Source organism: Nymphalis io, chromosome 30 (genome assembly GCF_905147045.1).
Source record: "Nymphalis io chromosome 30, ilAglIoxx1.1, whole genome shotgun sequence".
NCBI lineage: Eukaryota > Metazoa > Arthropoda > Insecta > Lepidoptera > Nymphalidae > Nymphalis > Nymphalis io.
Genome location: NC_065917.1, coordinates 3,938,894 through 3,960,666, shown reverse-complemented (window position 1 = coordinate 3,960,666; position 21,773 = coordinate 3,938,894). Strand labels below are relative to the sequence as shown.

The window sequence follows — 21,773 nt, the reverse complement described above, 5'->3', positions numbered from 1 at the left end:
GTAAGTGTTTTTTTTTCTGTATTAATGTATATGGGGTAGGTGGACTGGCAAATGGGAGACGGGATTGGTGTTTATACAGTACAGTACAGTAACAGCCTGTTAATGTCCCACTGCTGGGCTAAGGCCTCCTCTCCCTTTTTGAGGAGAAGGTTTTAGAGCTTATTCCACCACGCTGCTCCAATGCGGGTTGGTAGAATACACATGTGACATAATTTCAATGAAATTAGACACATGGAGGTTTCCTCACGATGTTTTCCTTCACCGTCAAGCACGAGATGAATTTTAATCACAAATTAAGCACATGAAAATTCAGTGGTGCTTACCCGGGTTTGAACCCACAATCGTCGGTTAAGATTCACGCGTTCTAACCACTATATATATATATTTGTTGGTTATTTACATAAGCTCTCCAGGTTTTATTTTTTATAGAATAGGAAGACGGACGAGCATATGGGCCACCTGTTGGTAAGTGGTCACCAACGCCCATAGACATTGGCATTGTAAGAAATGTTAACCATCGCTTACATCACCAATGCGCCACCAACCTTGGGAACTAAGATGTTATGTCCCTTGTGCCCCGTAATTACACTTGCTCACTCACCCTTCAAACAAAGGTTAATAAGTGCCATGAAACTTTTGTATTTTACTGCAACGCTCCACCACCTCTGCCCATAGTCTTGTATCCTATTCCAACCACATGAGGTGAGAAGAACACAAATAAACAACTTTGACAAACTTGAAATGACGCGATATCATTGGTCGAGATCTTTTATAATCTGTGATATTCATAATTTATATTGTATTTTGAATGTCGGTGAAGTTTTTAGTGTTTCATTTTAAATAAAGAAATATTAAAATAATATAGCAGAGCTATTATCAAATCGCATAAAATAAGTCAATCTAAGGTTTGTTTATCTTTATTCCTTCGAATGTAATAAGAAAAATAAAATATAGTTTGGGCACCCATGCCGGTAGATTTGAAGTGTGGTCCGTTGTGCTACTAGTAAATAATCCTTATATATAAAATATAAGTAGCAAAATTGATGCGAATTTATATTTGGCAGTTTGAAACGAATCATAGTTTAAACGGGAGCATATCAATATTAAATATTGCTGTTTGGTGGTTAATATATGCAATGAGAGAATGGTTACTGGTGGTAGAGTTTTGTGCAAGCTAATCTGGGTAGGTACCACCCAATCATCAGATATTCTACCGCAAAACAGCAGTACTTGGTATTGTTGCGTTCCGGTTTGAAGGGTGAGTGAGCCAGTGTAATTACAGGCACAAGGGGCATAACATCTTAGTTCCCAAGGTTGGTAGCTCATTGGTGATGTAAGTTAACATTTCTTACAATGCCAATGTTTATGGGCATTGGTGACCACTTACCATCAGGTGGCCCATATGCTCGTCCGCCTTCCTATTCTATAAAAAACAAAAAAAAAAGTCGAGTGAGCACAAAGTCCTACCATCAATTGCAATCTATTTTTTTTTTCTTTATGTACATATATACACTAACACACACATACACACACATGCCTACATAAAATTAAATAGGTTATTTTAATACAATACACAGCTTTCATTGGTGTTATCATAAAAATTTGGTGTTTTTTTTTTTTTTTTTGTATAATAAGACAAAACACAGTGAACGCTTGTTTTGAATTCAAGGCTTGTATAGGAATTGTAAACAAAACTTGCGTATAAATAAATAAATTTAAGGTCAGGATCGGCCCTGGGTTCATCTATCAATCTAGGGCATATTTTGCCAAGCCAGTATGATAATTTTTTTTTTTTATATTTCGGTTTCAGATTTCCGTGTCCGATGTGCAATAAAGGATATCCAACGAAGCAAGCGATGCAAGATCACTTCAACTATCAACATTTGGGCAAGACTTCACATAAATGTCCGGTGTGTGATAAAGTGAGTCCATAGTGTACACTGTATTATATATATAGTAAAAATGAAATTTAACTAAATGGATACTTTAAAAAAAATAAAAAATTCAAATTACACAAATAAATTGTATAAAAAATTATTTATCACTTAAAATATATTAACATTTTTTTTGATTTTTCAATTTTTATATATTATTTTTACATATCAAAAGTTGCCAGTAACTAAATTAGTTTATATATATATATATAAACTATATATATATATATATATATAACAGTAGTGATGTACAGACAGACATTTTAGTAGACAAATGTGATGGTGATGAGTTTGAAATTAAACATATAAATTAATTTAATTTCAAATATAATGTTGTACGAGTTTTATACCATTTATCGTAACTAACATTGAGAAGAATAGTCTACGAGGTAGTAGAGAGTAATGGGGGGGGGGGGTACAGTAACTGCCTGTAAATGTCCCAATGCTGGGCTAAGTCCTCCTCTCCCTTTTTGGAGAAGAAGGTCCACCACGCTGCTCCAATGCGGTTTGGTGGAATACACATGGCAGAATTTCAGTGAAATTAGACATATGCAGGTTTCCTCACGATGTTTTCCTTCACCGTCAATCACGAGATGAATTATAATCACAAATCATCGGTTAAGATACACGCGTTCTTATCACTGGGCTATCCGGGCTTTTATGGGGGGGGGGGGATATGACGTCATAATAGAGCTTCATGCTTAACAGATAAACTGATGAAAATGATAACTCGTTACAGCCTATAGCGTCTCACAAGAACGTCGAAAGGCACATGATGAGGGTCCACGGCGAGAAGAAGGTGAAGCCGAGGAACCACGTCTGCCAGCAGTGCGGGAAAGGTTTCACGGTGAGTGTTATCTATTTATTGATGGTCAGATGGACTATATTTAACTGCCTCGTTGGTCTAGCGGCACCATGAGGTTCTGTTTTGGTTGTCAATATTTCACGGATGAATCTTGAAGTGAGTTGCTGCGATTATTGCTCGATGCTCGATTGCTCGATGTTCAAACTCAAATTAATCACAATAAAACTCGGTGGTGTCTGGGTTTGAACGCGTGATCATCGATTGAGACTCACGGGTTTTAACCACTTCTATCTCGGCTCAAAGAAAAGACACAAACACACATATTCATACATACTTATACTTACTGGTGGTAGAGCTTTGTGCAAGCTCGTCTGGGTAGGTACCACCCACTCATCAGATATTCTACCGCAAAACAGCAGTACTTGGTATTGTTGTGTTCCGGTTTGAAGGGTGAGTGAGCCAGTGTAATTACAGATATAAGGGACATAACATCTTAGTTCTCAAGGTTGGTGGCGCATTGCAATGTCTATGGGCGTTGGTGACCACTTACTCTTAGGTGGCCCATATGCTCGTCCGCCTTCCTATTCTATAAAAAAAAACATACATACGTACGTAGATACACACACACACACTATTCATTAAGGTTAAGCTATTTGTACTGTCACTAAAGCTTACTTGTTTTTGGTTCCTATATAATATAGATTAAGTGCTTTGTATGTAACACAATAATTATTTTTTTAATTCTATATATAACTAAAATATATAAAAAAGTGAAATATTTTTATAAAAACCTCGAATTATAAAGTTGTTATCTCAATTACTCTTAAAAATCCGAATAATCCAATTGAACAAAACGGCGGTTTTAAATCGAGATTGTTTTTTTTTTATAATTATATATATATACATTGTTTCAGGATAGAAAAGCTCTGACGCAACACGAGGTCATCCACTCCGGCGAGCGCCCTCTCTCCTGCGACATTTGCCAGCAAACGTTCAAGCAGAAAGCCTCTCTATATACGCACAGAAAACGCGTTCACAAAGTGTTTCCAGCTAAACGAGTCGTCGAATTTATGGACAATAAAAGTGATGTATAGGCTATTTTTTTTTTTTTGATAAAAATCTCTTTGCGTGTGATAATCAAATTTCAAAGCTCTGGTATGAGGAGTAAATGGATGGGAGATAAACAAACCTTACATTTACATATTCCATGCGATTTGCTAATAATTCTGTTATATGCCCTACAAACAGGTCTCGATTAATATATATTTATTTATAATACAACACTATTACACTTAATTACTTGTATGTATTTTAATTTTACTTCTAAAGTTCCGATAACAACTTAACTGACAAACACCACAGATTATCAAGATCTCGACCAGTGACGTCATCTCAATTCGAGGTCACGATTGTTTATTTGTCTTTGCCATGATTTCTGCCATTGAAATCGTCTGTATATCGGTTGGGACTTATTTTATGGGATGTATAGGAGGTGGTAACTGGTAGTCGGGTTTTTTTTTTTTAATTACAAGAGTAAACATTACGTTAACAAATAACATTATAATATTTAGTGAGTATTTTTTTATATTTTTATTTTATTTTATTTATTTAAGATTCACCAGTGGTAAATACATCAACACGTACAAAGGTATACAATTTTAATACAACTTAAAACTAAATGCATTACCTATTAAGGTGAATACCACTTGCAAAGATAAAGTTGGAGATGACAAACTTATAAATAATTAATTGTTAGTAAATCAAGGTTAAAAATGACAAGAATTAACAATAATAGTAAAATAATAAAATACAAATATAAACAAAATAAATTAGTTAGCTGACAATTTTGACAATATTTTTTTGTGAAACTTGTACAATATTTTTTTGAGTACAAGTGAAAGGTATGATTTAAATAATATAAAAATATGATTGAGTGTAAAAATTGAATTCATTCTTTCCAAGGAAACATTCTCGAAGTGTAAAACGATGTTACTTCCCAGGAACAGCTTCACTGACTCCATACCCCTCCACTTCCATTCCATATCTATTTTCATTTGTTTTCTAAGTTGTTAGTGAAGTTCATCTAGAATGCTGTTTAATATTCCTAGAAGCTGGCTTAGTGACGGTACTCTTGGGCACTTTTCTTTTTTAGAACTCCAATCATCCCGATCTTGGGCAGTCCGCATTCATTCATAACGGTGAGTGTCCACGTTTAGACACCGTAAGTTCTTACAGGTAGGACGTACTGATTAAATACCCTGGTCTTGTGCCGGGCAACTTGTATAGTTTGGCCCAGGTAGAGAGCCATTTTTGACCACTGATCTCGGGGATACATGTTCGTTTGCCATAATTTTGGTCTTTTCAATGTTCATCCCGAGACCTACTTGTCTTGAAGAATCGCTCAGGCTGTTTAGCATCTCTTCCAAATCCTGCAGAATCACCGATGATGACAATGTCGTTGGTAAATTGCAGGTGTGTAATATGTTGGCCATTTATATTAATGCCGCGTCCGTTCCAATCGTACGTCTTGAGGACGTCCTCCAATGCATTGGTAAAAAGTTCCGGTGAGATTACATCTCCCTGTCTTACCCCGCGATGCAATTGATCTTGTACCAATTGCATCGCGTTTGGACTCTTCTACCACTTACCATCAGGTGGAGTAGAGTCATTTGCCCTCCCGGCGAATATATATAAAAAAAAAATCGTGTGTAAAAAAATGTTGGTGGCGTCGTCAATGTCCTGCTTGGTTTCCAACATGGCAAATCAGTTCTGTAGTTCCAGCTGGAAGCTTTCGCAACCAGCTTCGACCTTGGGCAGAGTTGGTCTAAGAATCGACTTCATTAACCGAGATCGTTTAATTTAGTTTTAATATTCATGAAATGTAATGGAGCGAGCTATGCTCGCTCCATTACATTTAGTAAGTATCTTTGAAGGATAAGATCAGAAATGAGATTATCCGGAAAGGAACCGGAGTCACCGACATAGCTTGCAAAATTAGCAGGCTGAAGTGGCAGTGGGCTGGTCACGTATGTCGTAGGACCGATGGCCGTTGGAGCAGACGAGTCCTAGAGTGGAGAACGCGAATCGGCAAGCGCAGCGTAGGGCGCCCTCCAGCCAGGTGGACCGACGACCTTAAGAAGGTGGCGGGCACCAACTGGATGCGGAAGACGGAGGACAGGGAGCTTTGGCGCACCTTGGGAGAGGCCTATGTTCAACAGTGGACAATGATTGGCTGTTGATGATGATGATGATGATTCAGGGTGCCTCTTACCAGGCGGTGATCACTTCCGGTGTTTATCCTGTTGATCACGGAGACATCCCTGAATATTTAGCGCTTATTGGATAAAATGAAGTCGATCTCATGCACCGTGGAAACTAAGATATTTTTTCTTTGTGCCTGTAATTACACTGGTTCTCACCCTTCAAACCAGAACACAACAATACCAAGTACTGCTGTTCTGCGGTAGAATATCTGATGAGTGGGTGGTATCTCCCCAGACGAGCTTGCACAAAGCCCTGCCACCAGTGATAAAGCAGAAGAATTTATGTATGGGTGTGACCATTTTGTTGTACCCTTGGTTCAGTTTAAAGACCTATTCTTCTCAAAATTAATTACGGTTAACGCTCAAAATAGGTCATGCATATTTCATGGTCGGTATATTTATTTAAATTAGCTTAATTTCAAACTCATCACCGTAATTGTCTACTAAAATGTCTGTCTGTACATCGCTACTGTTTTATATATAGAATAAATTGTTATTGTTACTGGCAAGATTTTTTCTGTAAAAATAATGTATAAAAATTGAAAATGTATTATAAAAATAATGTTAATATATTTTAAGTAATAAATAAGTTTTTATACGATTTGTTGTTTTTTTTTATAATTTGAATTTGTTGTTTGTTCTTAAATCTTCGTTTAGTAATAATAAATCTGAAAAAATAGTGCGTTTTAAGCGCCAATTGATTCCAAACATACAATTTCCGATGAAGAAAAAATACCACTACTAAGGTTGAAAAAATAGGGGATGTATTTTTCGTCAGCTCAATTTTAATTTGAAGTGTTGTTTTTTAAACAGATAACTATTATTTATCGTGATGTGCTAAATATAATGATACTGGATGGCTCGATTTAATGAAGATCAAGCTTGTCATGATCATGAGCCGAGATGGCCGAGTGGTAAGAACGCGTGAATCTTAACCGATAATCGTGGGTTCAAACCCGGGCAAGCACCAGTGAATTTTCATGTGCTTAATTTGTGATTAAAATTCATCTCGTGCTTGACGGTGAAGGAAAACATCGTGAGGAAACCTCCATGTGTCTAATTTCATTGAAATTATGCCACATGTGTATTCTACCAACCCGCATTGGAGCAGCGTGGTGGAATAAGCTCCAAACCTTCTCCTCAAAAGGGAGAGGAGGCCTTAGCCCAGCAGTGGGACATTAATAGGCTGTTACTGTTACTTTACTGTACTGTTACATGCTTTACGGTGAATGAAAACATCGTGAGGAAACCTGCATGTGTCTGATTGAAATTCTGCCACGTGTATATTCCACCATCCCGCATTGGAGCAGCAATGGGACATTCACTGGCTGTTACGGAAGCTTGTCATGATGTAGCGGCCATGTTAAAATCCTTAGTGCACCTCTACCTAACGAAACGAAAATGTTCACCACTTCTAAAGGTCAAATATCTTTCTTACCTTGCTTTATCATTAGGCTGTTCACTGTAGGCCTTGATTTGACAGTGAAAAAAAAAAAAAATTTTTTTCGTCGAGAAATTTTCAGTAAAACTACGATAATCTCGTTTCGCACTTGATTATGAGAGACTTCTAACCTTAAATGTTATCAAAATTGACGTTGCTATTTAGATATTCTTGTAGAGATCTTAAAGCTCGTTAAAGAAATATATATATATACATATATCTTGTTTACTACATAGCCAACATTCATTAAAAAAAAATCATGATGATATTTTCAATATTAACAAAAAAGTGTCATACCAATTTGCATCTGAAAGATTTAATTCAAACAAAAAGTTTAATTAAATAATAGCTTGTAAATACGTAAATAAAACAATTATTTGTATTGAATTTGTAAAAGTATATTTTATTATACCATATCAATAATTTAAATCAAGGCACCGTTTGGTTACAATATAATACGGTAGAAATTTTACAAGAGAATTACAGTAATAATGCACTTTCATAAATTTTATTTCTCATGAGAACTGTTTTTATACAACTTAAAAAAAAAAACATTTGTTAGGTTTCACATAAAAATTAAATTGCTTGAAATGAGAAAGAAATTATATAGAGACAATTGAATCATTATTATAACAATCAAAAATATCGGAAATATTGTACCCTTAACAATAAATTAAATAAAAAAAATCCTTTTGATTGAATTGAAATTGTTCGTATTAAAATAAACCTGCAGTATAATTAATATTATAATTGTATATTGAATGAAAATGTACATAATATTATATTTAAATGTTACAAAAATATACGGTTACGAAAATTTTGGCGCGAACATACTGACGTTTGACATTTCAAAAACTTTTTTTTTTCTAAATAATATACATTAAATTAACATAAAAAATATAATAAAATAAAAATGCTTTCTATATAATATCTATAACTAAAATTAAATGCTTCTACAATTAAAACTATATTTAATTAGCACCTATGAATAAAATAATATCATATTTTTATATCATGAAACAACGTAACTTTTTTTGTACCATGCACATTAACAGATAACAAAAGAAAAAAAGATGTGCCTATGTTGTGTAACATTGACTTTAAAATGTTTAATACAAGTGTTGCTTGGACAAATTAAAACATTCTAATAATGTTTCCCAATTCGGGAATGAAACTGATATAGAGCTTATTCTAATAACAGGATAAAAGACAAATAAACACTTTGATCTTGCCTTGGCATGACATGTCATTGGCTATATGAACTATGAAAAAAAAATTGAATGATGTCAAAGTTGATATATAATGCTTGGTTTATTTATCTATACTCCTGTCATTCGAATATAATGTAGAAGAATGTAATAAGTGTGTATAAATAACTAACGCCATCTATGTGTTCATGGAGTTATATAATAATGTTATTCCCTACTTCCTTTAACACATTTCCGTCGCTTATAAAATGTTTTCCAGCATCCCGATAACTAAATTTTCACAGATGAAATAACTTTAATCTGACATTTTACAACCTGTTACAAAATTGTTCAGTCCTTAAAATAAAATATAATTTTATTTCATTTTTAATTAAATAGTGTATTCCAGCCATTTATTTACTTAAATGTATGTACTAAATATAATATTATATAAAGAATAATTTTATTGAAATTACATATTATATTAACATTAATTGACAATAATTATCATTAAATGATACATTATTATATATAATTTAATATCACTCATTAATTTGTACATCGCGTACAGAGGCAGTAAATTTAAAGAGATTAAAAAAAAGGTTCATTCTTGAAAGATCATAAATAAATCTTTGCCTTTTGGTGGGAATGACGGATGGGCTTGAGTGTAGTCTTGCCAGGATTATGAATACATTATAAAAAGAAACTAACTCAGTAATTTTTATCGGTATTAATTAATCATTTGGTCCGTGGTTTCGTTTGCTTATAAGAATCAAATCTTCTGTCTAAAAAATCTACAATCTCTAGAAAGTTCTATAGAAAATATTATCCAACTTTTGCTTAGGTAAACTTAATAAATTGAAAACTGAGATTTAATAATAGTGAAGTTGGAAAAGGGAGGGTGTTGACCTCCCTTGCCTGACTGCTAGTATCTGGATATATCAATAGATTTGGTCCCTTTTGTAATAGTCCTTCATGAGAAAAAAGTTTTTCCAGGATGTTTTGAACGACAATTCTTTTTTATTGAAACAATTCACCTCTTAGTAAGCCATATCGCTTACATTACAACTAATATTGATGTTAAATTTTTTGAAAATATATCAATAATGTTCCCCACATTCTATCTGTTTTAGTTAAATATTAAAAATATATCTCTTAAATTCACTAAGTCTACATACTAAGCATTACTTAATAATAGGTTTAATTGCAATTCACCATTCCATACAATATTCCAAAGACTGTAAATTATGCCAATGCCAATTATGCCCAACCCACGAGGTTGATATTTTAGCCATCCTTACTACTACTTATTTAATTTTTTTGTTAGAATATTAAATGATATTATAATAAAAATAGTATTAAAGGGGCATCAGCTTTTTAGGTTGGTTTGACCGACCTGACTATTCCACTCGAGCTTTTATCATGAATCAATCAAGTATATCTGCCTTCACAATAAATAACTTATGATAACTTTAGATTAAAGAACCACAATTAAACCCAAGGTAATTATTGTCATTATTTTTAAACAACTTACCGAGCAATTCTGAATTACAGCTGCCTGTTTTAAATATACCAAAAATATTACATATTAGCAGATTTATTTGTACTACAAGTAGGGCAGTTTTTGATCTGATCTTCCAAAAGCGCGACACGTTTTTGCAAATGCATTATCGTTGCATCCTTTTGTTTCAATTGTACTTTAAGGGTAGTTATCGAGTCTTCCAAAGCACCGTAAACGGCTTGCACTTCCGGTTGATAACTGAACACTTGGGGCGGTTCATCCAAGCAAAAAAATTCTCTGACAACCGAATGATTTGGAAGCTTATGTAAAATCGCGTTTACAAATGTCTGCAAACCTCTAACCCTTTCTTCGAGGAACGCTGGTTGAAAATTATCCCTAAACCAACGTTTGCCAGGCAACGGTAAGAGTAAGTTGGGCTGTTCGCTTTTTATACGATTGTATAACCTGACAAAATCAGTATACCTTCTAAATACAAGCCAGGATTGATCACGTTTGTCATCTTCAACTTTCAACTTGTATATCGTGAACCTCGCTCGTTCTTCCATCACTTCATAACCAACAATTGGTATACGAAGTGACTCAAACTTTTTAATTTCACTCCTATGGAGACTTAGGTCTACGTTGCTTATACTACTTTGTACGGTATGATTTTCTCTATAGGCATCCGTTATATTACCCATTGACTTATAATGATTTCTTGCTTGTACCACAGATCTTGGTGATTCTAGTATTTCATTATCAGATTGAGTTGATTCTGTGTATCTCGACTTGTAGAAATTATTGAATTTTGTGATAGCGTCTGGATTTGATCCATCTTCACTGGACGTTGACGATATTTCATTGTTCATACTATCTCTCGGACGGGTATCCTTTAAAGTTATTAATTTTGATTCAATTTTTTGTACTGTTGCCATGTTTTGTACTGCGTCTGTAAATATAAAATATATAATTTACTAACTACAGACTAATTTACACTATCAACATAGAGGAGAGTTTGGGAGAAACTATGTTTCGTCTGAATTAAAAATATATTTTTAAGATAGTCTGTTTACACAATAACAACCGCAAGAGTCGTAGCGCTCTTGCTACGAATAAGAAGAAGCCTGTTTATTGAGAATAGTTACAAGACTATATCATTTCATGCAACAACCCTAAGGCATGTTCAAGTAATGGTTACTTTATCTGGAAACTTTACTTGTATTATATATTTTACAGATCATGCATAAAGCATAATAATAAATTCAATGATCTTGATTTATTTTTTATGCCATTGAAGGAAATAAAATGTAAAATAAATTGTCACCTTGAATAGAATTTGTATATTTGTTATTTTTTACAAAATTATTTATTAATGTGGTCATACCTCATAAATTTTAATATTAAATAAATTAAATAATCTTAAATTTTTATTTTTATTTGTTATTATTTTGCTATGTATTTTTGATTTAATTCTTTGTGAAGACTTGAGTGGTATATGTTTTTTTTTAATGTGATAAATATTTTTGTATATGTCATAACTGTTTGTCTTCCCAAGATAAAATAAATAAATTAAAATAATGAGAATATAGAGATTAAATAAATGTTTTATCTCAATGCTTAGCCGAAGTTTGCAAATATTTGGCCTTGGTCAGGCCAAAAAAAGTCCAGGTCATGTTAGATTTGCCATCTCATTATATTAAGAGATAATAGAATTCACTAGAGTGGGTGCACGCACACTTATTCACCACTATATTATGTCAAACCAAAATGATCATATGTATGAAACAGGATTGTATAATTCTAATTTGATGTGAAGCAAAACTGCTATGGTGGGAATCCTCTCATCGATGAACTATTTGATTTCAGTATTATTTAAATTTTTATTTTTTTTACATAATTGAAATTGCTGTATGAATTTCAATAACAGGTTTTTTTTTGTGCTTATAATATTTTTCTGGAGCACAAGTCTTTCTAATATATTATAATAATAATAATGTCCTCCAGACCGTTTTCGGCCATGGCGTCCAATCTCAACAAAGATTAGCCAACTACGCGGGAGATATTATAGTGGACAAGTGTGTGTGCAAACACAGGTACACTCTCTTTTCCCTAACTCTCATAATCCGATGGGACGGCAATCCGACACAACCGGAAAGAGTTCAGGCGCAGGACCTACGGCTTTACATGCTTTCCGAGGCATGGGAGTGTACACACGTCTAACTTTCAGAATCCGGGCTGCTAGTAAGAATTTTCTGACAGAAAAACCGAATAATTTATTGGCCCGACCTGGGAAAAGAACCCAGGAGCTCCAGGCCTGAGGCCTTACATCAAGCCACTGACCAACGAACAAAGACCAATGAGACAATCATATAATATATAATTGTATTCATAGAATAGTATAGATACATCTAGCTTAAGTGTTGTCAGGTTATATTAAATTGTACCCTGGGATGTAGGATTATCTATGTATAATTGAATTTGATTACATCATGAGATATTACATAGCTTCATAGGATGGGTCCAACTCCTCCCATTAATCTTGCTTCTTAAGCCTGTCAATTTTATTTAAAGTCATATTTGGAAAAACAAAAAATCTTTTTAAAAATTTCCTTTCTTAAAAAAAAAAACAGATTATATTTAATTTTTATCAATTCCAAATTCAATAAGAATTTTTGTTTCATTTGTTTTAATTGTTACATATTGTACAATGGATTTATATGAGCAATGAGTAATAACCTTCACAGTATATTATAGGACAAGACACTTACTTATTGTAGACTCCCAAATTAAGACAATTTGAATAGATTTATTTAAGCCAACTTCTTTCTTCGCGTAACACACAATAACGTATCACATATTTATATTCTTTGTATATAAGCAATAACATTTCAATAATTTAGCACCTTTACTGATATAAATACGATATTTTAAGTATATTTGTTATAGTTTATTGTAAACAATATTGAGATAATTAATAACGATGATAAAATCAAACAGCACCACGAAATGACAACACAGAACTACAGATTAAATAATATATTATTTCCTTTTGTGTATCTGGTATCACGAAAATCGATATCAATATTGTAATGTTAAAATTTATTACACGGAAGAAACTAACATTTAAGGTACAGGCCACGCCTCTACCGCCTCTATATTAGTTTACATCGAATAATATATTAAATTTGTGCATATTACCAGATTCGATTACATAAATGTATGTTTCTTTTACAATTTATTATTATGCCATGCCCAATATAGTTTATTATCAGTATTCGACAAAGGTTCGTGATTTCATTTCATACTTAGCGTAGTAGTTTGCTTAATCGCAGACTATTCAGGCTAACTAAAATATCGTTAGCGTTAGCGTTCATATTCGTTCAAAAACAATAGCATTTTTTTTAAATTATAATATGACCAAGCAGACGGTTATAAGAAATGAATTTATATCGCGATAATACGAAACACATAATTGCCCATTAATTTGGCCATAGCATTACACCGTTGTAAATAATAAGAAGAGCTCTCTCCAGGTGCACCTCCTTCGTAAGATTAATCTGATGTTTGAATTAAAAATGAATATTTATTCACGGTTATTAGGTAGTTTCAAATTGACATTCGTTAAATTTGTTTTGAATGTTACTAAAAAAACACTTACTAAGCATTTTATTAAACACACATATTATTCATGAACTACTTCCAGTGGAGAAGAGCGCCTACAACACGCTTTGGCATCTTATTAAGAGCAGGAAAACTCTATCGGGAGCGTAGACAGAGAAACTTATAACTTTGTTTTTTGTTATACCTCTGTCTATGTACCGAGCCAACCATGAACCAATCAGAAGAGAGTTGATTCGGCCTGTTATTATGTCAATGTCAATAACATGAAAACAAAACGATGTCAGAACAGTCGGAATTATCGAAAATTGTAACAATTACATGCAAACAGCAAGTTGTTCGCGCGGTTCGTTTTAATGTAGACGGTTCTTATTGTTTAACTTGCGGTGCTGATAAGAAAATAAAACTCTGGAACCCACACAGTCAACTATTACTGAAAACTTATGGTGGGCATGCGAATGAAGTCCTTGACGCTGCCGGTTCCTGTGACAGTAGCCACATTATATCATGTAGTTCTGATAAATCTGTTATATTATGGGACGTAACGACAGGACAACCTTTACGACGCTATAGAGGACACGCAAGCTCAGTAACATGCGTCAAGTTCAACGAAGAATCCACAATGGCTGTATCTGGTTCCGTAGACAACACTGTATGTTTTTGGGACGTTATCAGTCGAAGGCAGGAGCCCGTTCAAATATTAAAAGACGCAAAGGACACTATAACCTCTATACAAGTTACTGATCATGAAGTATTAACTTCATCGGTAGATTGTCATATGCGTTTGTATGATTTGCGAGTGGGAAAAATGTTCTCAGATTATATTGGTCATATCATAACATATGGCAGTATGACACATGATGGCCAGTGTTATATATTAAGTTGCACAGATAATACAATAAAGTTGTTTGATAAAGATTCCGGGGAAATATTAAATACTTTTTCTGGTCATGATTCTAAAGACTTTTTGTTAGAAAATGCAGTGAATGAAAAAGATAGCCATATTATCTCTGGTTCGGCAACTGGAGAGATATTTTATTGGGACCTGGTATCTAGTAGATGCATACAAAAATTAAGACAAGGATCTAAACCAGTGGTGTCTTTAAGTCACCATCCTACTGATAATTATTTGTTATCGTCTAGTGAAGATGAAGTTGTTTTATGGGGTGTAGCAAAGGTTGATAATTAAATATTAATAGACAATAGTTTCTTTTTTAATATCCCATATTAATATTTATGTATTAAGAAAATATATCTCCCTTTTTAATGTTGTTAAATTAAGTATATTTAAATAATATATTATTTAAACTGTTAAAGTAAGATAAACCTAGGCGGCCTGGTGCATACACATATGCATTTTAAAAATTCATTCATTTAGAACCTGAACAATTTGTTACAACATCAAAATGCCATCATCCTTGTAAACTAAGGTGTTATCGTCTTGCTTTTTAAGATACACTTAAAAAATGACCAAGTTCAAAATTTTGCCAATGAAAAACATAAGTAATCTACAAAGTCATAAGTAAGATTACTTAATAATATTTCAATCAATCACTCAGTTAACTTAGTAGCTTGGTTTAAACGATTTATGTTAATTATATATATTCAAGTCTATAAAAAAATATTGCTGTCACATTGTTATCTTTTTCTTACTTGACGATTTTTTTGAAATTATTAACGAACTACAATATTACATATATAAGTTTCTGTACTCAAAAGTTGGTATAAGATTTACAATTATAATGTAGGAAAAACGTCGCTGTTTTAATCAGTCATCATAATAAGATCACGAATAATTCATATTATCGCGACGACAGCACTCTTTGTATGGTAGCAACGCTATTCTAATCTCGCGACGCCGATTTCAAAAATGATCAAATTTATATTGTTTCCCGCCAAAACTATACCAAAGCATAAGTGTGATGTGTGGACATTGCACAACGTCGTTACTATACACTACACTATGTATTTACTTTTTCTACGTTAGGCAAATATAGTAGTTATGATTATGTACTCTGTGTGTTGGGCCAATGATTTTGGCAAAAGTAGTTATGTTTGTTTTCGGCTTATTTTAGCCCATAGAAAAATGCTGTACTATTTGGCCGATTTACTGATTATAACTTATAATATAGGTACTTAAATGTAGTCGGTTAAATCCTCTTTGAAATACTTTCACAATATTTTCGTTCAAGATCGTTCGGGCTCGGATATTTATTATTTCTCAGTAAAATTATAAATAAATAAAAAAATATAATTATCCGCAACGATGTATTCATAAGTGTAATATAAGCCTTAATTTTCAAATATCTAGTTGAGTTTGTATTTTTCAATGCTTACTTTTCAAATTTATGTAATTAATAAAACATAAGTGATAGCAATGCGTAAAAATATTTTGTTTTCAAGCTGGTTGTATCATTAATTTTGCATAGGAATTAATAATCGATTTCACAATAAATTATTTTAACATTTCGATTGCTAATGGAATGTCTACACTTGCAATGTAAAATTAAAATAGAGCTGTTATAGATAAGGTACGACCATATCATTATTATTAAGCTATATGCTTAAAAAAATGGAATTAACAGCTTAATTTAATAATAATGTATTTTTTTTTGTTCTGAATATCTCGGGAAGTCTGTATTTTTCCATTTGCTTCTCTGGAATTTTAATACTAACACAAATCTTTTTTAAGGCTGACCTTACTTAAATTATGATATAAAATTTTATTTTAATTATGTATGGTTTATAAAAATGTAATATCCTAATGAACTTTACATTATTATCTCAATGTAGGTTAAAATCCACAGATAAATAATAAACAGTTACCAAAGGCAACTTACATATGTCAAAGTGCGTCATCCCGCTCTGTGCTGCATTTACAAAAACAGTAAAAAAATCTTAATTTTTTATAAATGAGAGACAGAATAAGAAGAAATGGGCGCTAAAACTGCGGTTAAGTTACGGAATAGAGGTGCCGCATATAAATGTGATCTCTGCGGACGTAAACTTATGACACCTGACGCGCTCGTTGTGCACCAGCGTACCGCGCATAATATTATAACAAGAAGAACTAAGCCTAAACAGATCATTAAACCCATGAAATCATCCAAGGTTGAAGTTAAAGAGAAACCCGTTAAGAAAACACTTACACCACTGAAGAGTACATCCAAAATCAGTGATAAGAAAGTAAAGGAAGCCGACAAAAACGAATCGATCACAGATGAAGAAATCCCTGAAAGTAAACCTGTTAAAAAGAAGAAAACAGTCGAGTTTGAGTGTCCCAAATGTTTTAGAGTGTTTTTGACGTATTTTCCAGCGCTTAAACACATTCAAAAGTATCACTGTGTGAATAGACAGGGGACGAAAGTGTACGTACCGTTTTTCTAATTTTAATTACCATAGATGTGTAGTATCATAGACTAACGCTCCGTTTTAAGTAATTTTAATTTAAAAAATATTCAAATCACTAATTAATATTTTGTTATCTAATACAGTGATCTTGTAACAATAATTTAAAAAGTTAAATTAATACAAGAATTTTGAATGATATAAGTATAGTTATGTATATAATTGACAATATGAATATATTAAATATTTTACAGGCCACCAAACTCGCCCAGCCTGATCCAACCAGTACGTATTGAGCTGTGTCTAAAATGTAAACGAAAAGTTAAATCAATACAGACTCACATCTGTGACGATACCGTTAAAGAGAAAAGTGAAGGGCAAGTATTTATTTGCAAGGCTTGTGAGGAATGGTTCCCTAATCTGAAGAGCTTCGACACACACGTATTGTGTCTACATGGAAATGAGGTAGAGAGCATGTTCTTCCCTACGAACGTAGGTAAGATATTTTTTAAATTCTATATGCATAATATTTATTACATGAACTAGTAACTGAATTACTGACCGGGAAATATAAATTTAATATAATCTATATAACAATATGAATAACATTAGATATATTATGTAATACGAATATGTATTTAAAATTTTTAATTCAAGGAGCAAAATAAAACAAACTAAAAATATCATGGAGTCAAGCCTCTGGAGATATAATAACAAAAAAAAAGCAAATGCATTTTTATCGTTGGTTTTATAGCACAAAACATATCTTAATTAGTTTATATGTAGTAGATAATACTAAAATCCGTCGAAGTTTATCAGTGAATGAACTTTAAAAATTAACTTTTTCTTGAATTCATAAATGTCTATATGTTGCTAAAGAATCGCAGAGAATTATACTAGAAACAGTCATAATAATCATTAAATAACAATATTACAGTAACAAGTGGCGGCTCCTTAAATCTATTTATTTCATTTTTAGGAATCAAACAGTACAATTACACAGAAATAATAAATAACAATAATAACACATAAACCAATCAAGTTTCCACTAATATCAAATATAAATAAGAAGCAGAAAGTAAATAGGGAGACAAAAATGATTAAAATTGGAACTTTAAACAATTATATACAAAATCAACCAGTCCAAATCAAAAAAAAGGTTAAATGAAAGTCTTATGTTAGGAATGGGTACCAATCTAACCTACGTCTTTTTTGTCATTATACTTAATGACTACTATACTTAGCTCAAACCTTACGCTTAACTGGAAGGGAAAATGAATAGTGTGTCGGAAACATCATCCCTAATATTGTAAGAAAAAAATGGTGTAATTGTATTTTAAAACTATTAAACACTTCTAATGTGAATAACACTAGAGAGCTGTACTTTTTTAGCCTCTCTTAGTACGTAACCGTCGTGATGTTGAGGTTATCGGCCTTTGAAATCTTGTTGTTAACAAATCAGATTTAATACATACATTAGTATAATACTCAGATTAGCATTCAAACTTTGTACTAGCCTGTATGCGTGGGGTCACCTGCTCATCATTTGGTAGTTAGCTAAGTACCAAATATTTATATTTTGTATAACTATGTTTCAACAAAACGAGATAATACATTTAAAATTCCAAGTTTGCAAAGTACCAAGTACCATTGGAAATAGTCGTTTCAACTTCTTGACATCTAATAGTCCAAGTTTGTAGGTATTCACTTTGTACAATAATTTTTTTAAATTATTAAATACGTAGTTGGATATTATTGCAAATGTCTATGTGTGATAATCACCGCCCACATACATTTGTTATGTGAGAAATATTAACACCACAAACCTTGGAAATTAAAATGTTAGATCTCTTGTAGGTATAAAAGAATATTAAGTATTAATGCTTGACGGTAGAATAAGTGATAAACACGGTAGTATGAGCAAGCGATCCCGTGACGTCCCCCGACAAGACGGAGTGGGTACCGCTGGTTTTTTAGTGGGTATTCCGGCGCCTTCAGCGCCGGCGAGTCCCACATACCCCCCCACCTCATGTGGGGGAAACACATAAGTGTTTTTCCAGCGAGAAAAAAAAAAAAAAAGAATAAGTGATAAAAGAGTGGTATCTTCTCAGAGGGTCAGGCCCTATCGAATTAAAAATTCCTTAATTATTTTCAGAATTCACAAAATGGAAAACGGAAATGGAGGTTCAAACGAACGCCAGTTACGCGATCCTTGACAAATATGACTCGAAAAAGTATTACCATTGCAATTCGGTCAACGAAAACAATGAAAAAACAAATAGTACATATTTCTGCCCATCGACAATTGTCATACAAGAATTCTCAAAAGGTATTCAAGTACATTTCTACAAACAACACTTTAAACACAACTTCATAGATTATACGCTATCGGATAAATATAAAAAGTATTCAATAACTTCATTTTTGAAACGTTCCGAGGAATATAACAGTCTACCAAAATTAAAAAGTGACGACAATGACATGTATTTACAATTCAAAAATTTAATGGAGGGTATAGTAGTCGATGCCGCTAAGATAAATGTAACAACTTTGAAAGTTCTTGTAGGTAAAGCATTAGATATGACATCAATTTTGACCAATTACGATGAAGAAGTCGATGACAGTAATGCACTAGATGTTCATAATGTAAGTCAAACGATGAACGACTCACAGATAACAAAAGCACTCGAAGAGAATAATCTGAACACTGGCAAGCGGAAAAATAATGATAAAATCGAAAGTGCTACAGATATTAAAAAAATAAAATTAGACATAGTTAACGAAGAAATAGACAATGACACGTCATCACCGAAAATTTTAAATTCGTTTTCATTAGCAAACGACTTAGACGCTATTAATAAATTAAATAAAGAGGATAGTAAAACAGAAAAAATAGATAAAATCAAAACCAACGATGCAGAACAGAAACCGATGAAACAATTGAAAGATCTGAATCAATCACCGTCTTCCTTCAATGATTCGTACAAGGATTTCGTTGTAAAAAACTTCCCTTCAAAAGAGGCAGACATAAGGACACGCAGCAGACTTGGTCGACCGGTTGTTAAAACTAAAATAGGGCAATTTAAACCTAATTTATCACCGAAGTCACCTGTTAAAATAGAAGCTAAAAAAATTGAATCAGATAAAGCGACCAGACTTAGTTTTGACAAACCTAAAGTTGATTTTGAATACGAAGTCAAAGAACAAGAAGAGGGTTGTAACATATTAATACTGAAAATATAATTATATGTCTTTGTATATATTGATATAATGAATCGACTGGTTTTTTCTGTATTACGTTGAATTATGTAAAACATATTATTACCTATTTTTGGACCTCGTGATAGGTTAACATAGAACTTTTGAGTTACTTTATGGTATTTTATTCGTTTACAAATGTAAGGCTTTTAATTATAATATTTAATTAAGTCGGTGAAACAGTTTTTAAGTAATGTCAAAATCATAAACAATACATTCTGTTAAGTGTATTTTAAACACATACCATTACTTCTTAATATGTAATTATACATTTTACGTAAAATGAGTTTAATTAGTGGATAATTTGGAGCCAAACAAAATTTGTTACTCGGTAATGTTTATTGATAATTGTAAATTTAAAAATCGAACGGCTGTTTATAGTAAACATAGTTGTTAAATGTATATGAAAAAAAAAAACATGTATCAAATTATTATTAGTAATAAATGTGTTGTTTTTTTTTTTAACTTTTATCGCGATCAATGATTGTCAAAATTAAAAAAATTATATATGTCAAATTACAGTGTTTTAAGGTTAAGTTCGTTTTTTTTTTGTTAAAATATATTAAGTAAATATAATTTTTCTTATAAATAAAGTAGGATGTATGGAATATTGTAATTGTTTTTTTAAGGTATGGAAGGTTATTAATGTATTTAGTGTTATGTGATGTTTTTTATCTTATTCCAATGGCAGAAAGAAAAATAATCCATAGATTTACTGATTCCATGCGATTTGCTAATAGCTCTGCTTTATTAAGCACTACGAACAGTTCTTGATTAATAAATTTCAGTTTATAATAAAACAATATACTACATAACCACTTGTATCAACTTGAACTTTACTTTCAAAGTTCACAAATCCGCAATGAACACCACACATTTAAATCTCAACCAATGGTGTGACGTCATATCAACGTCGAAGTTGTTTATTTTCACATTTGCCATTGGATTAGTCTATGCTAAATTACCATTACAGTTTATTTTGTAAAACACATTTTCAATATATAAAAAAAAAAGTCTTATTTACAATTATAACTTTATCAAGTGACTGAACAACGCCCAGTTACTATATTAAAAAGGAAAGCGATTCGTTTTTCTTACGAATGGAATAGTATTATTTATTATTTAATTAAACTACTGCCTTGTTATCCGTAGGCAAAACGAATCGTTTCTAAAATATAATAACCAGCGATTTGTAAATAGTAAACTTGCTTTTTGCCAACCCGCTAAACAAGTTAAAACTGGGGAATTTTACTCGATCAAATGATTAAGCGATTTGGACTTTGTCTCTCAAATGAAGCGACAAAAATTGCCCTAAAATTTAATACATTTCATTAACAGCTTTACATATATATATTTTTTGTGAGTGACAAGTTAAACAGTGCTGTCTTATTCTTTCGAATGTTAAATCTATGTTTACA

At 32.4% G+C, this 21,773-nt stretch overlaps 4 protein-coding genes across 6 annotated transcripts in view; 3 read left to right on the top strand and 1 right to left on the bottom strand.

The window, feature by feature from the left end:
• The window catches only part of LOC126779932 (zinc finger protein 62-like), a 57,381-nt gene that overhangs the window by 7,728 nt on the left and 27,880 nt on the right, over positions 1-21,773 (top strand). Inside the window, exons 11-13 of one of the 2 annotated variants that reach the window (XR_007670419.1) lie at positions 1,811-1,922; positions 2,674-2,781; positions 3,654-3,987. Coding sequence is in view for 1 of the 2 variants with exons in the window: in XM_050504138.1 (XP_050360095.1) it covers positions 1,811-1,922; positions 2,674-2,781; positions 3,654-3,833 (400 nt within the window). In the remaining variant the exon portion in view is untranslated. Of the gene's footprint in view, positions 1-1,810; positions 1,923-2,673; positions 2,782-3,653; positions 6,505-21,773 lie in introns of those variants that run through there. The other variant, XM_050504138.1, reaches the window with a different exon arrangement.
• Positions 8,109-13,139, bottom strand: LOC126780082 (sorting nexin-16). Of its 2 annotated transcripts, none has more exons than XM_050504345.1 (2): positions 12,900-13,139; positions 8,109-11,080 (listed from the first exon to the last, which is right to left on the bottom strand). In XM_050504345.1, the coding sequence occupies exon 2, from the start codon at positions 11,064-11,066 to the stop codon at positions 10,212-10,214; it is 855 nt and encodes a 284-aa protein (XP_050360302.1). In that variant the 5' UTR covers positions 11,067-11,080; positions 12,900-13,139; the 3' UTR covers positions 8,109-10,211. The 2 variants fall into 2 exon arrangements, with proteins under 2 accessions (XP_050360302.1, XP_050360303.1); XM_050504346.1 differs by having other exon boundaries at positions 8,109-11,074; positions 12,896-13,133.
• Positions 13,981-14,954, top strand: LOC126780074 (WD repeat domain-containing protein 83). The gene has a single exon (XM_050504335.1). The coding sequence runs from the start codon at positions 14,030-14,032 to the stop codon at positions 14,936-14,938; it is 909 nt and encodes a 302-aa protein (XP_050360292.1). The 5' UTR covers positions 13,981-14,029; the 3' UTR covers positions 14,939-14,954.
• Positions 16,596-20,718, top strand: LOC126779949 (uncharacterized). Its single transcript, XM_050504166.1, has 3 exons — positions 16,596-17,117; positions 17,352-17,593; positions 19,253-20,718. Exons 1-3 carry the CDS (start codon positions 16,684-16,686, stop codon positions 20,338-20,340), a joined length of 1,764 nt encoding a protein of 587 aa, XP_050360123.1. The 5' UTR covers positions 16,596-16,683; the 3' UTR covers positions 20,341-20,718.

Excerpts from the sequence above, each read along its gene's own strand:
- LOC126780082 (XM_050504345.1), bottom strand. The coding sequence starts at position 11,066 with ATGGCAACAGTACAAAAAATTGAATCAAAATTAATAACTTTAAAGGAT.
- LOC126780074 (XM_050504335.1), top strand. The coding sequence starts at position 14,030 with ATGTCAGAACAGTCGGAATTATCGAAAATTGTAACAATTACATGCAAA.
- LOC126779949 (XM_050504166.1), top strand. The coding sequence starts at position 16,684 with ATGGGCGCTAAAACTGCGGTTAAGTTACGGAATAGAGGTGCCGCATAT. Across the intron at positions 17,118-17,351 it reads AATAGACAGGGGACGAAAGT|GCCACCAAACTCGCCCAGCC; the intron begins GTACGTACCGTT and ends AATATTTTACAG. Across the intron at positions 17,594-19,252 it reads GTTCTTCCCTACGAACGTAG|AATTCACAAAATGGAAAACG; the intron begins GTAAGATATTTT and ends AATTATTTTCAG.